This window comes from Prionailurus bengalensis, chromosome A3, assembly GCF_016509475.1.
Source record: "Prionailurus bengalensis isolate Pbe53 chromosome A3, Fcat_Pben_1.1_paternal_pri, whole genome shotgun sequence".
NCBI lineage: Eukaryota > Metazoa > Chordata > Mammalia > Carnivora > Felidae > Prionailurus > Prionailurus bengalensis.
The window spans coordinates 128976977-128994551 of NC_057354.1; the positions used below are offsets into that span (position 1 = coordinate 128976977).

The following is a 17575-nucleotide window of genomic DNA, read 5'->3' on the forward strand; positions in this document are numbered from 1 at the left end:
GGAATTCTAGGTGAAAAACCATCTGGTTTTCTTCTGGTTGTTTCTTCTAAAATATTTTACTTCTGGGTTTAGTATATAGCAACTTTTACTTCAGTTTTCTTTGTGAAGGTGACTGTTTCTGCTCTCCTTGTTTTGATGTCCTCTTACTCATATTACAATTTATCAGTTCTTTTTATTTTTCTGTTTTCTAGACTTTTACTGGTTGGTGGATGCGAAACTGCTGAAGTGGGCACATCCAAAGCGTCTAGCTATGGCCTATCTGCCTGGAGAGTTCTTTCAGGATCGCCTTATTATAAGCAGGTTACTAATGGTGGAGACAGGGTCACTGCAGTAAGTATTAGTTATGGCCTTTCACTTTGCTAATAGAGCTTAGGCAGGAGAGGAGGAAATAATTTGTCTTGGATGAGGAAGGTGACTTTGTGTGAAATTTTGGTACTTCTTCCAAACATCAAATTTATCTAAAGCATTTTGTGTTTAACTTGGTCTCATTTTTAGTAATGGTATTAGCAGATGTTAGAAGAACAACAGTAGTCCTGTTACTTACATTTGCTTATTTAAACGTTAACGTTCATTCCACGTGTTTGCTGTGCTGGCGGCTCTTCTGAGTGCTATTGTATGTATTAGCCCACTTAATTCTCCTCCACTTTTTGAGATAGGTATTGTTACTAGCCTGTCTGTTGATGGCAAAAGTAAAGCGTAGTTAAGTAACTACCACGGGTCACTGAGCTAGCAAGTGGCAGAATACAACGGAAGTTCCCCTGTTCAAGATTTCACCACCATGCTACACTTCCTGACATTTTCGTCTGTGTTCACCTGGGTGATAAACCTGGCCATTCATTCATTTGTTGTATAGCAGAGTATTCTGGTGTGCTGGAATAGTCAGTATAGGCTAGCTTCTGCTGTGATAATAAAAACAGTTACATAGACGAAAACTCCTGACATTTCTGTGTTTTACCGGGTAACAACTCATCCCTTATTTGTGGCAGAGCCTGCTCTTGGTGCCATGACTCCCCTGAACAGTTTGTTCCAAGTGATGACTGAAGAGTACACAGAGGCTGGTGACCTCTTGAGGTTCCACTGTCTCAGTTTGTAGAAGAGGGAAGAGAGGGCTGAAAGGTGGAACTTTTTAAACCAGAACTGCTGTTACTTCTGCTCACAGTGCATGCATTCTAACTAATCATATGGCCCTTCCTGCCTGTAAGGGGCCTGAAAAATTGTTTTTTCTGTGTATCCAGAAAGCCAAGAAAAATGAGATATTAGTGAATAATTTATCGGCCATATTGACCACCCTGTAATGTTATATGTTTTGGTTATTTATGTAAACTTCAGGAAGTCAAGCACTTGATCAAAATTATGTATCCTGTTCTTAGCACAGTGCCTTCTTTCCAGTGGCTGCTCAGATATTTTTTCCAGTAGGGAAGAAACCAAGAAATTAAAGTAAAGCACAGTATAAGGGAATGTGTCATGTTGTTTTTTCCTATAGTGAATGTATTTGTCCTGTTAATTCTGTGTTAAGATACACTGATTTTAAAATAATACCCTAAAACCATGAATGGTTAAATGTCTGGTGTTAAAAAGGAACTAATGAAGAAATGCTTTTAAAAGAAAATCTTAAGCAATTATTGTAAGCTCCCATTCATTTTTGTCTTTAGTTCTCAGCATATTCTGAAGTATGTTATTGTGAATTGAGCTCAACAAAGTAGGGTTGGGTATGTGGGTTTTTTTTTTTTTTTTTTTTTTTTTTTTTGGTGAGAAAGGGTGAGTGAGGAAGGGAGAGGAGAGAGAGAGAATCCCATGAGGGGCAGAGAGAGAGAGAGAGTGAGAGAGAGAGAGAATGAGAATGAATCCCAAAGTAGTGCTTGGACTCATTACCTGTGAGACCATAATCTGAGCTAAAGTCGGATGCTTAACTGACTGATCCACCCAGGCACCGTTTGTTTTTGTTTTTTTTTAATTTAGTTCAACTTAGTGGTTTATGTGACACTAGACCCTGTATCTGGTTGTATTTCTGGATGAGTTTATAATCGAGGACTGTTTTTTGTGCTGTTCCTTCCATGTGCTACCCTCTGCTGATGCTACTTCCTGCCTCTTCTCCTGTGGGACCCAGAGGAGTCCGGATTGGGGTTTGGTAGCCACACTTCACAGATAAGGAGCCTAAGATCTCATGACTAAAAATAGGGAACACAGGTGGAACGGATCTTCTAGACTCCGTTGAGCGCCTTCCCCCACTCCCCGTGTGAGATTATGCCCGTCTCAGTGGCACTGTCAGATTTGTCTGTGATTGTCCCATAATTCATAAAGGGGTAAGAGTTGCTTAAACATATTATTTCGTTTTTGCAGGAAGTTCTTCCTGTTTCTCTCGATGTAGTTCATACCCAGCTTGTAGTTTTCTATGTGAGATATTCAGGGCAGATCTTGGAAAGAGTTTGAACAGCTTTGGCTCTTGAATCTAAGTGTGATGTCTGCAGCTTATTTTTTAAATGGTTTAGTCAAAACCATAATTTAAAAGACGTGTACACACACACATAGATAAAGCACACATAGATAATGACAAAGCATCGATAACTGGTGAACCCAAGCGAAAGGTATACTGGTGTTTCTTTGTACCATCACTTGCGCTTTTCAGTAGCTATGAAATTTGTCAAAGGTTGAGGGGCAAAAGAGAAAAAATAGGCTAAGTGTGGAGGATACAAGGAGAGATGAAGCAGGCGAACTGTGGAGGTCCATTTCAGTTCAGTATAATCGAGCGCATTTGTGGCAGAGGGGTCTGGGAGACGAAGAGTCACAGAGTGCTCTCGCATACCGTGAACCCTCTTTTCACCTTGGCTTCTTTGAATTCTCTTGTGCTTTCACTTTGCTCCTCACTGAAGTATTGAAATCTGCTTTGCTATGGCCCTTCCCTCCCCAGCCTGAAGCTTTGGTATTGCAGTCTCTTAAAAGAAAATTGCCCGTGCCCTGACAGAATAAGTGGGGAAAAACATTAAATTGCAAATTGAATGCTCGGCTGTATGATTAATTTCTTCGAAGGGTACTTTAATTACGTTAGTGGCTCTTAAATATGTCTTGCAGCTAAACGTCCAGTGCTTCTACATAGCCTGCCCCTACCTCAGAGTAATTTGAGTTTTGGGATTAGTTCCTTTTGTCAGGTGGCAGATACTGTCCTCATCGAACTTGTTTGTTTAAGGTTGCTATTGTGTTCGGGTGGATATTGACTAAAAAATGCTGCTGACACATACATTCTAGTCTCTCACAAGGCTGCCAGGTTGTCTAAGAGACGGTGCAAGATTCAATATGTGCATTGACCAAAGTTTCAAATTAATGTTGGGTAGTTTTATGTATTCATTTGTTCAACGTTGAGTCACTGCTGGGTGTTAGGAATAGAGAGGTAGCAGCCCTCATGGGGTTTACTGTATGGGAGGATATAGCTGTGTCCACAAATGGAGGCAATAAGCTATAACAGACAGCAGGTTTGAATTCAGTAACTGGGAGAAAGGAAAGAACCCAGACTCGGGAGTCAGAAGTCTGGGATGGGAATTCTGCCTCAACACTTTACACCTCTGTGGGTAAGGCTTTTGCGACAATTAGATGAGGTAATATATTTGAAGGCACTTGATAAGCCATACGGTGATCTAGAGTGTTCATTGTTATTATGTTTGTATTTTTAAGATCAGAATTTTAGAAAAAGTATAAAAAGGAACAAAACTAATTTTTATGTTACTGCTATGCCGCTTTTTTGGTAAAGGCTGTTGTGGAAGGGACACAGGCTGTTTGGAAACCCGTTTCTCTGAGAAATCCTATTTCCCTCAGAATATAGAAGTAATCAGAGGAATATTTCCATAAGACCCCACCACCTGCCTGCATCTGTACCTCTTCTGTCGTTATCGCAGACAAACTGTCCTTGTACCGGCTACGGCCAACCCATCTGTGTTTCTACCAGATCTCACACTTGTTCACGGAAGAATATTTTTCCTATACCATGAATTGTGCTGTCTGTTAGACTTATCAGCGTACAACATGCTTTTATTTTTCCATCATAAAAACCATTTTTTTGTTTGCCTTTGGGGGATATAGACCCCACTAAATCCTGCTACCACCCCATTTATTTCCCTTTCTTTAACATGTTCTAGAGTCGTCTATACTTGCTTGCACTTCCTCTTTCTTTTCTCTCTTGAATTCGAATTCTGTTGCATGGGGATTTACTTCCATCATTTCACTGAAATACTCCTATTGATGTTATCAGTGGCCTCCCAACATTTTACCCATGCATCAATTTTATTGGTATTCTTTAATCTCTTCTAATTGCTTCTACAAAAATCAGTTTATTTTCCTTTCTTCCTTTCCGTTCTCTGCCCTTTTTGTACTACTGCTACTTTGACAAAACACATAATATTTGCACATTAGTTTCTACCTTGATCCTCACCTTTCTTTAGTGTCTTAGATGTCCATTTCTGATTCAGAATGCTGTCACTTCTTGTTTTGAAGTGTTCCCAGTCATCTCTTGGTTGGATGAAACTATCTTCTAGTAGATGTGTGTGTGTGTGTGTGTGTGTGTGTGTGTGTGTGTGTGTGTGTGTGTTGGTGTGTGTGTGTGTGTACACACATGCTCTTTAAGATTTTATTCTTAAGTAATCTCTACACCCAACATGGGGTTCAAACTCAGCCTGGGATCAAGAGTTGCATGTTCCACTGACTGAGCCAACTAGGCGCCCCTCTTTTAGAAGATGTTTTAAGACGGGCTCATGGGGAAAGAGTTCCTTAAGTTCTTGTATGTTCAAAATTGTTTTCTAGTAGTCTAGTATTTGAAGGAAAACGTGTGGATATAAAATCCTTAGTTCTTTCATTGAACTTAAAAAAAACAAAAAACAAAAAAACCCACTACTCCATTATTGCTTTGCTTTGTATGTGGAATATGAAAATTCTCACTGAAGTTAAATTATTTTCCTTACAAAGGGAATCATACAAATAATATACAAATGTTATTTGGCCATTATACTTGAAGGCCTTGAGGATTTTTTTTTTAGTCTGTGAAATTTAATAGCTTTTCTAGGATATTTCTCAGAGTTGATTTTTCTGGGTTAATTTTCTCAGAGAATCCCCGTTGGCTCTTTCAACGTATATATCTTTTTCTATTTCTGGCAAGAATTCTTGGATTATAATTTTGACAGTGTTTTTTTTTTTTTTTTAATATATGAAATTTATTGTCAAATTGGTTTCCATACAACACCCAGTGCTCATCCCAAAAGGCCCTCCTCAATACCCATCACCCACCCTCCCCTCCCTCCCACCCCCCATCAACCCTCAGTTTGTTCTCAGTTTTTAACAGTCTCTTATGCTTTGGCTCTCTCCCACTCTAACCTCTTTTTTTTTTTTTTTTTTCCTTCCCCTCCCCCATGGGTTCCTGTTAAGTTTCTCAGGATCCACATAAGAGTGAAACCATATGGTATCTGTCTTTCTCTGTATGGCTTATTTCACTTAGCATCACACTCTCCAGTTCCATCCGTGTTGCTACAAAAGGCCATATTTCATTTTTTCTCATTGCCACGTAGTATTCCATTGTGTATATAAACCACAATTTCTTTATCCATTCATCAGTTGATGGACATGTAGGCTCTTTCCATAATTTGGCTATTGTTGAGAGTGCTGCTATAAACATTGGGGTACAAGTGGCCCTATGCATCAGTACTCCTGTATCCCTTGGATAAATTCCTAGCAGTGCTATTGCTGGGTCATAGGGTAGATCTATTTTTAATTTTCTGAGGAACCTCCACACTGCTTTCCAGAGTGGCTGCACCAATTTGCATTCCCACCAACAGTGCAAGAGGGTTCCCGTTTCTCCACATCCTCTCCAGCATCTATAGTCTCCTGATTTGTTCATTTTAGCCACTCTGACTGGCGTGAGGTGATACCTGAGTGTGGTTTTGATTTGTATTTCCCTGATAAGGAGCGACGCTGAACATCTTTTCATGTGCCTGTTGGCCATCCGGATGTCTTCTTTAGAGAAGTGTCTATTCATGTTTTCTGCCCATTTCTTCACTGGGTTATTTGTTTTTCGGGTGTGGAGTTTGGTGAGCTCTTTATAGATTTTAGATACTAGCCCTTTGTCCGATATGTCATTTGCGAATATCTTTTCCCATTCCGTTGGTTGCCTTTTAGTTTTGTTGGTTGTTTCCTTTGCTGTGCAGAAGCTTTTTATCTTCATAAGGTCCCAGTAATTCACTTTTGCTTTTAATTCCCTTGCCTTTGGGGATGTGTCGAGTAAGAGATTGCTACGGCTGAGGTCAGAGAGGTCTTTTCCTCCTTTCTCCTCTAAGGTTTTGATGGTTTCCTGTCTCACATTCAGGTCCTTTATCCATTTGGAGTTTATTTTTGTGAATGGTGTGAGAAAGTGGTCTAGTTTCAACCTTCTGCATGTTGCTGTGCAGTTCTCCCAGCACCATTTGTTAAAGAGACTGTCTTTTTTCCATTGGATACTCTTTCCTGCTTTGTCAAAGATTAGGTGGCCATACTCTTGTGGGTCCAATTCTGGAGTCTCTATTTGATTCCATTGGTCTATGTGTCTGTTTTTGTGCCAATACCATGCTGTCTTGATGATGACAGCTTTGTAGTAGAGGCTAAAGCCTGGGATTGTGATGCCTCCTGCTTTGGTCTTCTTCTTCAAAATTCCTTTGGCTATTCGGGGCCTTTTGTGGTTCCATATGAATTTTAGGATTGCTTGTTCTAGTTTCGAGAAGAATGCTGGTGCAATTTTGATTGGGATTGCATTGAATGTGTAGATAGCTTTGGGTAGTATTGACATTTTGACAATATTTATTCTTCCAATCCATGAGCAGGGAATGTCTTTCCATTTCTTTAAGTCTTCTTCAATTACCTTCATAAGTTTTCTATAGTTTTCAGCATACAGATCTTTTACATCTTTGGTTAGATTTATTCCTAGGTATTTTATGCTTCTTGGTGCAATTGTGAATGGGATCAGTTTCTTTATTTGTCTTTCTGTTGCTTCATTGACAGTGGTTTTAGATGATCCCTTTGCTATCTTCCCTCATCTGTCCTTCCTTGACCCTGCAGTATTTTTACAATCTGCTTTTGCTCAACACCAGGCCTGGTAGTAGGCATCATGGGGACATGGGGGTTGGCAGGAGCAGTGGAGATGACACCCTGGGATTTGGTGTTTTTTGTCTTTCTTACTTACAGTTATTTTGAAGTTTGTGTTATCTTCTGTCTTCAAGTTAAGGTGAGGACATGATTTTCATATAGATTTATTTTCTACTCCCCACCCCCCCGCCCCACTTTTTTTCTTCAAGTAAGCTCTACACCCAGTGTGGGGCTTCAGTTCATGACCGTGTTCTACTGACTGAGCCAGCCAGGCACCTCATATTTTTCCCTTCTTTTTCTTTTTTTGTTGGAGGAAATATTGGGAGATACGGAGCTAAGCCACCACTGATGGCTTTAACTACTCAGAAGTTCTGATAGGAAAATTTTTAAGCTCAACAAAACTGTACTCTTCTTTGCCTTTTTCTTTCAAGGTAAAATTCATAAAACATAAAACCAACCACTAACCATTTTAAAATATACAATTCAGTTGCATTTAGTACATTCACAATGTTTGCAACTATCACCACTATCTAGTTCCAAGACATTCTCATCACCCCAAAAGGAAACCTCATTCCCATTAACTTGTCCTTCCCTATTCTTCCTCCCTCCAGCTCCTGGCAACCTCTAGTCTGCTTTCTGTTTCTATGGACTTACCTATTCTGTTTCATATAAATGGAATCATATAATATGTGGCCTTTTGTTTCTGACTTCTTTGATTAGAATAATGTTCTCAAGGTTCATCCAAGTTGTAGCATCTATCACTTCTTCATTCCTTTTTATGACTGAACAGTATTCTGTCGTGTGGATATATTACATTTTGTTCATTCTTTAGTTAATGGTCTTTTGAGTTGTTTCCACTTCTTGGCTGTTGTGAATAGTATTGCTGTGAACATTTGTGTATAATTATTTGATGGAATACCTGTTTTCAATTCTTTTGGGCGTATACTTAGGATGGAATGGCTGGGTCAAAGGGTAATTTTATGTTAAACTTTTTGAGGAACCATGAAACTTGTCTACAGCAGCTGTACCATTTTACTTCTCCCCACCTCAAGCAGCGTACTAAATTCTCTACATCTTCAACAATACTTGTTGTTTTAAATTTCTTAAATTACACCCTTCTCTCCCTCTTGATTTTATAAATGCATCTGTTAAGTCTAAAGAGAGTCTGTGTCCTATTATTTCAAATACTGGTTTCTAAATGTTGATTTCTTTTTTCTGGCATTTTTGAAGCATAAGATCAATTCCTTAATAAATTGGCTATTGTGAGTACATCTCTGACACCTATTGATGGTTTTCTTAACTATTTCTTAAAATGTTAGATTTCTTATAGTTTTCATTTCGCGATAAAAGGATTTTTACAGCAAGGAAGCATTCCATTAATTTTTCTTTGTGTGATGTGCGTTTATTTTGTAGGTACCGAAGACCCTGGGATTGTTAAGGATGTTAAGTGTCAAGTTTTATAGTCGCCCGGGACAAGAACAGGTAACTCACAAGCTTAACCTTGTGCTTCTCAAATATTTTCACCAGAGTACCTTTAAAGCACAACGGAATGAACCTTCAGTGTTATAGATCTTCATCTGGGTGTGCTCTTAATTGTACCCTGCGTGGACAGATCCATAAGTAAAAATTCCTGGAGCTATTCCCTGAAGGTTTGTGTGTTTTACTGTATATCATTCTTCTCTCAATAACGAAGATTTGAAAAAAAAAAAAAAAAAAGGGTGAGGAATGAACTTAGTCCTCTTGAGTTTGGGAATGGAAGACAAATCTCCTGGAACCATTATATGTTTGACGTTTTTTTTTTTTTAAATTTTATCTTACTTGCAAATTTTCCTTCCTTGTCCATAATATATCCTTTTTTGTTTGTTTGTTTTTTTAAATCTGAGATTATTGAAACTCCAAGAAAAAGCAAGCCATGTTGATTCTGGGCTTCAAAAACCATTTTATACTGTTTTCCAAGAGATGCATGGATCCTTGACAAGTATGTTTGTCAGTTTCCTCCTGATGTGAGTGAGGTGCTTAGGAGCTGCCTCTGATGGAGATGGTTACTTCATTCTCTCTGTCTTGCTCTCACGAGAGTCTTGGCCTATATGGAAGCATCGGATCTTATCTTTTTTGTTTTGGGGTGACTCAAACTGCCTCATTTTTCTGTTTCTTCAATTTCTTTACTTACCCGAGGGAAATTACAAGAAAGTACAGAAATCTTGAGAAATCAGATGAGCATTCTGGTGCTGCATTTGCATTTAATATATTTAAAGTTTGAGTTCTTTCTCTGCCATTGACTTCAACTAAGTCATGCATTCTGGATTGTTTTGGCATTGTCTCTACAAAAGTGAGCACTACCACTGCTGTTGATGTCTGGAAAGTCACTTTCATGTTGAATCCCCATATGGTGGCACTGTTTTCCAGTTAGCATTCTCTTCAGGCATTTCATGGAGTTTGTTTTCATTTTGCAGATGAAGAAACATATGAAAGATCAAATGGCTTGGCCTCTGCCATGGACTTAGTTCTCTGTATCGCCTCTGTTGATCTGTTACCATTTTAGTGCATGATAGCATTATTTTACTTTTTCTTCCTGCATCCTTTCTGCATTCTCTTTAATATTATCTAAATTACTATCTTTAACAAATCTTAAATGACTCACTTTTAAAATTCTGTTGACTTTATTAAAGCAATTATATGTCATTTCAGTGTTTATTCTTTTTTTTTTTTTTTTTCAGTCAGTCAGCACTCACTTTGAGCCCAGGCAAAATGTTAGAGCTGAGAATAAATTGATGAATAAAATGCATTGCACTTCCTCAAGCAGCCCTCAGTGTAGTAGGGGAGACAGTTACAGAAGCAGCTGGGAAATAATACAGTCTTATGCATTTTATAACCCCTTCTATAACTTAATATGAAGTACCATTGAGGTGCACAAAGAGGGAGCCTTTCATTCTTGAGAGGATACTCAATTTAGAAGTGAGGGTTCCTCACAGAGAAAGAGGGACACTGGACATTTCCAGCCTGGTAGCAGCATTTGCCAAGTCCTGGAAGTGTCAGAGGGGAGTGCTGGAACATTCCAGTTTGCTGGGCTGTAGACACTAGTTTTATTTGGCATATAGTATTACCTTTCAAAGAGTATATTAATAATAAAAGTTCTGTGTGTTCTTTTATAAAGAATGTTGTCTTGGAAAATTTTTTTCCCAAGGGCTTTTTATTTCCTATGTATTTTTGCAGTGTCTCCCCCTGCTCAGTAGCCCCAGGTTTGTTAATCAGGCATTTGAGGATGGTTTATTTATTTATTTATTTATTTATTTATTTATTTAGGGAGGTCAGACTTCTAAACCACAGTGGGCAAGAATATCAGCTCAACTTCTTAAGGGCAGGATTTATGTTTTGCTTGCTGCTAGCTTCCCACAGTGTCAGACATACCTGGCATATAATCTGTATTACTGGATATGTTTATTCATGTTGAATGTGGGAAGAGCAGCACTTACGAATTCACCTTTAAGACTATGTAGTAATTCAGAACATTTTGAATGTATGTACTAGAGTTCAGTACTTTAATTTTCATGTAGCGTGTACATTTGAAAGGTGTAATGAAATAGGAAATCACTCATTTTTAATTGTTCTGTGTAGATATGCAGTTGAAGAAGGGTAAGTTAAAGTACTCTTCGTGCTAAGATCTGATACTTAACATTTAAAAGAATTACTCTCTTAGAAAGGACAGTTAAAGGTTTTATTGTAGTGTTTGAGAGAAGACACAATTCCTACTCTATTGCTGCCAGTAGTAGAGGCTTTAATTAGTGTTTTTAATTAACAAAAGATCAAATGGACATTTGAGCTAGTAGTTTAATAAATGAGAAATAGAGGTGAAAGTTAAAATCCTGTTCATGTTATTAATTTCAGTAGTATTGGTATCACATTGCTACACAAGAGATTCAGTGAGGTAAGAGGAAAGTATCTTTTGGAAAGCTGTGGGAAGAGATTTTGATACAAGGAGGTAAATAGAATTGATAATATGCTCAATTAAAAGGGTCATAGATGAATTCATGGTGAAAGAAGACCATGCAAATGATCTTTGTCAACCAACTCCCTTTGTTCCATCGTAACTTACAAGGTAAGACTGCCTTTCAGTAGATACTCATGGAATAGAGTAGACTGAAGCAGGCAGTAAGTGAAATTCATCATTTTCTTTCTTTCTTTTCCTCACCTTTTGTTTTTTTAATTTTTTGAAACATTTATTTATTATTAAGACAGAGCGTGAACAGGGGAGGGCCAGAGAGAGAGGGAGACACAGAATCCGAAGCAGGTTCCAGGCTCTGAGCTGTCAGCACAGAGCCCGGATGTGGGGCTTGAGCCAGATGCGGGGCTTGAACTCAAGATCATGACCTGAGCCGAAGTTGGACGCTTAACCGACTGAGCCACCCAAGTGCCCCATCTTTTCCTCGCCTTCTTTGGGGTATAATTGTAAGATATTTAAAGTGTATAATGTGATGATTGAAGCTTTTGCCCCATCGAGTTAACACATCCACTACCTCACATATTTATATTTTTATTGTGTGTGTAAGAACCATTCAGGTCCTCCTCTCTTAGCAAGTTTCAGTTACATAATACAGTGTTAATCAAGTGTAGTCATCATATTATACATTATCTGCAAACCTACTTCATCTTGTAACTGAAAGTTTCCACCCTTTACCAACCTCTCCCAACTTCCTCCACTCACTCCCCCGCCTCTGGTAGGCAGCTAGTTTTCTACTATCTGTTTCTAGGAGTTTGATTTTTTTTTTTTTTTAAAGATTCTACATATAAGTGATACTCAGTATTTGTCATTCTGCGTTTGACATATTTCACTTAGCATAATGCCAGCCAGCTACATCCATGTTGTCACAAATGACAGGATTTCCTCCTCCTCCTCCTCCTTCTTTCTTTTTTTTTTTTGTTTGTTTGTTTGTTTGTTTATTTATTTATTTATTTATTTATTTATTATGTTTATTTATTTTTGAGAGAGGGAGTGAGACAGAGTGCAAGCAGGAGAGGGGCAGAGAGAGAGGAAGACACAGAATCCGAAGGAGACTCCAGGCTCTGAGCTGTCAGCACGGAGCCTGACGTGGGGCTTGAAGTCATGAACCCATGAGTCATGACCTGAGCTGAAGTTGGATGCTTAACCTGACAGAGCCACCCAGGCACCCCATGGATTTCCTTTTTAAAGGCCGATTGACAGTTTGTGTGTTTGTGTCCCCACATCCTCACCAGCATTGGTTGCCTTTTCTTATTCATAATAGCCATCCTGATGTGTGTGAAGTGATACCTCATTGTGGTTTTGATTTGCATTTCCCTGATGATTAGTGATGTTGAGCACTTTTTCATGTACCTGTTAGCCATTTGTATGTCTTTTTTTTTTTTTTTTTTTACTTAGAAAATGTCAATTCAGATGCTTTGCTCATTTTTAAATTGGGTTATTTGTGTTTTTTTGCTATTGAGTTGTAGGAGTCCCTTGTACATTTTGGATATTTTTATCAGATATGTGGCTTGCAAATATTTTCTCTCATTCCATAAATTGTCTTTTCATTTTGTTAATGGTTTCCTTTGCTGTGCAGATGTTTTTAGTTTGATGTAGTTTTGCTTATTTATTTTTGCTTTTTTGACCTTGCTCTTAGTGAAAAATACAAAAGATCATTGCCACGACCAATATCAAGGAGCTTATTCCCTGTGTTTTCATATAGGGGTTTTAGGGTTTTTGGGCTTATGCTCCAGATCTTCATCTGGTTAGAGTAGATTTTTGTATATGGTGTAAGGTAGGGGTCCAGTGGGTATCCAGGTTTTCCAATACCATTTATTGAAAGAGTATCCCTTCCCTATTGTGTATTCTTGACTTCTTTGTTGTAAAGTGACCATTTATGCATGAATTTCTTTCTGAGCTCTCTTCTGTTCCATCGATCTTTGTGCTTGTTTTTATACCAATACAGTAGTATTTTGATTACTATAGCTTTGTAACAGTAGTTTGAAATCAGAAATGGTGATACTTAGAGCTTTGTTCTTAGTTTTCAAGATTGCTTTGGCTGCTTGGGGACTTAGGGTCTTTTGTGGTACCGTGCAAGTTTTAGGATTATTTTTTCTATTTTTGTGGAAAATGCCATTTGAATGTTGGTAGGTATTGCATCAAACCTATAGATCACTTTGGATACTATGGACATTTTAACAATGTTCTTTAAATCCATGGACATGGAATATTTTTCCATTTATTTGTGTTCAGTTTCTTTGATCAGTATTTTATGGCCTTTCTTGTATAGATCTCTCACCTCCTTGGTTAAATTTACTCCTAAGTATTTTATTCTTTTTGATGCTAGTATAACAGATTGTTTTCTTAATTTCTCTTTCTGATAGTTCACTGTTAGGGTACAGGAACAGTAGTCATTTTTTGTATGTTGATTTTTGTATCCTGCAGCTTTACTGAATTTGTTTATTCTAACAGCTTTTTGGTGGAGTCTTTAGGGTTTTCTAAATATACCATGTCATCTGTAAGGAGACAATTTTACTTCTTTTCCAATTTGTGTGCCTTTTATTTATTTTCATGCCTAATTGCTCTGGCTAGGATTTCCAGTACTGTGTTGAGTAAAACTGGCAAGAGTGGCTTTCTTGTCATGTTCTTGTTGTCAGAGAAAAGGCTTCCCTCTTTTCACTGCCAAGTTACATACTTTTGACCATCATTCCAGCTGTTGTAATGATTAAAATAAACATGATGTTCATATTTGAGGAATATGAAAGAAACCCAGACACATTTTTTTTTTTTTTAAATTTTTTTTTAACATTTATTTATTTTTGAAACACATTTTAACTGAAGTAAAAATTGCAGCTAAATTATATTGCTTTTGGAACTACTTAATTCAAATAGAGAAGACGAGAGAACGATTATTATTCACTTATGCTGAGAAATCTGAATACGGTAAGAGGAATTATGGTTTGAAGGTTTGAGGTTTACTTTTAGCGTGATGTGCAGTTGATTGAAAAGCCATTTCCTCTTATTTCCAAATAATTTGAAAGAAATTCTCTCCCCAGCCACGCAAGAAACATTCTGACTTCCAAATACTGCAGGCTCGGTTCACAGACTTTAGCCTGGATTTTCTAACTGTGGCTTTAGATCTTGTGTAACAGCTACTGTCAGGAAAATAAATTATTCCGTGAGCCAGAGATACTTTGTGTGCTGTAGACGCTCTGCAATGTTTCTACAAATAAAATGGAGTTTTTATTTCAGAAGGAAAACATCGTGTTTCTAAAGTAACATAGGTGGCTTGTCTATGTCTGACAGGCTGCAGTTCGGTTGCTGCTGAGAACTGTCTTCTCACTGTGCGTGTATGTGAAAGTTAAACGGGTAACTTGGACTTTAAAGAACTGCATACGTAATGTGTATACACCTAATGTCTGGATTTGCTTTACGGTACTCCAGGGGGAAAAAAAACCCCAAGAACATTGTGGTGATTGGGGAAGGGTTTGTGAAGCAAGTGTGAAAAGTTGGTATTTGTTGATAAGCTGGTTGTTGGTTCCATGGGTATTCGTTATACTCTAGTTTCTACATGTGGGTGTAAGTGCAAATTCCTACAGCAAAATGCTTCAAGAAAGGAGTGTTAAGTTTTCAGCGAGGAGATCATAGTATCAAATGAAACTTAAGGGGATTCAAGAAGCCACCAGTTGAAAAGCAAGTGGTAGCATTTTAGTTCTTCATGTCGAGAGAGAAAAGGAAGGTAAGAGGGAGAGAAGGATTAAAACAAAGGATAATTTAGCATATTCATTTATTATTTTCTAGATCACAAGGCTATTGTTAAATTATTCACATTATTCAATATACTTTTGTTTGTCTTTTGTTAAAGAGATTCATCAACTTCCCATTTGCTTTCAGAGCACTTTTATTAATTGGTTAATGAAGCATTTATAATACCAGGGAGTTCTCATACAGACCACTGGTGACTAATTATTTAGGTGAGAAAACAGTAAAGTATACTTGATCATGATTGCTGCCGAGGAGCATGGAGCCTCCTGGAAAGGCTGCGGCACCGGGGAGGGCAGTGGTCACCGTGCGGTGGAAGTGACTTGGGCTGGGACTGAAGGCGGCATCTAGCTCAGGTACTGCTATCTATACTAGAATGATCTTCAGCAAGTTTCTGAACCTTTGGGATCTTCAGTTTCTTTGTCTGCAAACTCTGAAGAATGCAGGGAGAGTTCTTGAGAATGAAAATTTATGCTTGTGATCCCACCTTCTACCAAACCATGGAGCGTATTGACCAGAGTTGTGAATGGAAGGTGCTAGGCCCTTTGTCTTCTCTTCCTGACCGCCTCTCCGTCACAGAGGAGGGGATGGGATGTAGTTAACATTTGCTCTCAGTGCTTTTGCTTTTATTGCTTCTTTTTGTATTTTAATCTTTCTTACATTTAATTCTGGCAATCTGGGATAGACGTGTTATATCCAGTTAAAGTGACTTTAGTTCTTAGTGAGGAGATTAGAGGATGCTAATCTTCTCATCTATGTACTCATCCAGCAGTGTTTCTCACTTTCTGAAATTGTTCTATTTCCTTTTGATGGCTAATACGCCTTAGTCATTGTAGACCTGAGGACTTAAGCTTGTGTCTGTAGAGACCAGGTAGATAATGTGGTGAATTGAGCCAGGCATAATTTTTTTTTTTTTTTTTTTAGTATAGTCATGTGTAAGTTTCAGATCATAGCTAGTATTTGACCTTAATCATAGGGCCATAACCAAGAATGGTGGGGGCTTTGGCTTACTGGAAAGCTTATGATCCTTTTAAGCATGCATATGCTGTCCAGCCCCACCTGATTATTGCCCTGGTGTGACCGGGTAGCACACTCACCCTTAAAAGGTGGTGGTGGACTCTCGTGTTGCCAGATTTTCTAAATGCTAAGGACACATATGGTTGTAGGCTGTCATTTTTAGGTCTGATTTATTATTTGTGGGTAAACTACCTTAGACGCTGCTTTCAGTAAATGCTTGCGTGGGCAATAGATGTCCAGTTAGTGTTGGTTTGATTCTTCTGCTTCTGCTTAGGCGATGAACAGGGGACATCTCTGCTTGTCTGGTTTCTCATCAAGAAAGGACTGAGAGATTGTGTGGACAAGTAGGCCTTGAAAAGACAAGACTTTCTCTGTGCACCCCGTGCTTGGCCATGTAAAATCAGCGTATTAACAAAATTTCTCTTTTCTGTAGCAGTGATTAGATTCCTCATGTTTACCAGGAAATCTGGAAAATAAACACTCCTGGTGCCCCTTAAATTAAGGAATGCATTTCCCCCCTTGCTGCCTCTGTTCCCATCACCATTGGACCTTCTTTTCTGCCAACTCTCTTCTTCCTCCTTTCCCTTCCCTTTCATCCACACAGCATAAATTTGTGGCCTGTGACAGGATATTCCAGATATTGTGCACATACAGAATCTTGTGAAAATGTGAACCCCCAAATCCAGGAAATTCACCATCTGGTCAATATCAACCCGTAAAAGTTAATGAGAACTCATGGTAATTGACGTGTGATGTAAAGGAGTGTTTTTATAATGCTCATATATTTGGGTTTTTGGTTATATGTGAATTATAACACTATAAAATAGGTTAAAAAGAAAAAAAACTCCTTAAGGGTAAGAGTTCTGTTTCTTTATGCTGGAGCACATTTATAGTGTATGAAGCTGTTGGAACCCTTTATTATGAGAGATCATTTATGACATGGCACCCTCTAAAGAGTGTTATTAAATTCTGGAGGTTACTTCTATTCAGCTACAAGTTCCTTGATCTGACGTTAATGTAATATTATTATATAGGATGGGATCTTTAAGATGAGCCTCTCTCCAGATGGGACCCTCCTTGCTGCCATTCATTTCTCAGGGAAACTAAGCATCTGGGCCATTCCGTCTCTGAAGCAGCAAGGGGAATGGAATCAAAATGAGCAGGTATGTCTGTTGATTATTATTATTATTAGAATGGTTCTCGCTTAAGGCTGAGTACTGACAATAATGGTTTCATTTGGTTGATGTTTGACTGCAGCTCACAGCTATTATTCATGCTCAGCATGCCAAAGCTTTAGTTAAATTAGAATATCATCAGCATAGTAGGATAAATTAAGAACAGAGTAGCACTGTGTGCTGACTTTAATTTGTAGTGCAGTACATTCTGTATACTGACTGTAATCTGTCCACCCCCTTCTCCTTTTTTCTTACTATAAAAATACAGAATGGAAACACTAATTTTGTAGCAAAAGCCAACTAATATGGTAAAAAAATTGGAGGGTCAGTATTCTAAAAGGGCTACAGTTCTTCCCAAATCTTGCAACACTAACGTAATATTGGGCTTGCTTAAGGCTTGAAGGGAGACCTCTTCACTCAAAAGGTAGGGAGTGAAGATGCAGTCTATTAATTTTTTAGTGTCTTGAAATGACTGGTTTTAAGAATGAAAAGGCTTAGTGGTTTAGTAACAGAATCATCATTTGTTATATTCTAAAATCATGATGGGCAA

The 17575-nt window shown here is 38.2% G+C and overlaps 1 protein-coding gene across 2 annotated transcripts in view; it reads left to right on the forward strand.

Moving 5' to 3' along the window:
• Window positions 1–17575, forward strand: part of NBAS (NBAS subunit of NRZ tethering complex) — a 339195-nt gene that overhangs the window by 53568 nt on the left and 268052 nt on the right. The window contains exons 10-12 of one of the 2 annotated variants that reach the window (XM_043604496.1): window positions 192–330; window positions 8506–8574; window positions 16885–17013. In XM_043604496.1, the coding sequence (XP_043460431.1) occupies window positions 192–330; window positions 8506–8574; window positions 16885–17013 (337 nt within the window). The remainder of the gene's footprint in view (window positions 1–191; window positions 331–8505; window positions 8575–16884; window positions 17014–17575) is intronic. The other variant, XM_043604497.1, reaches the window with a different exon arrangement.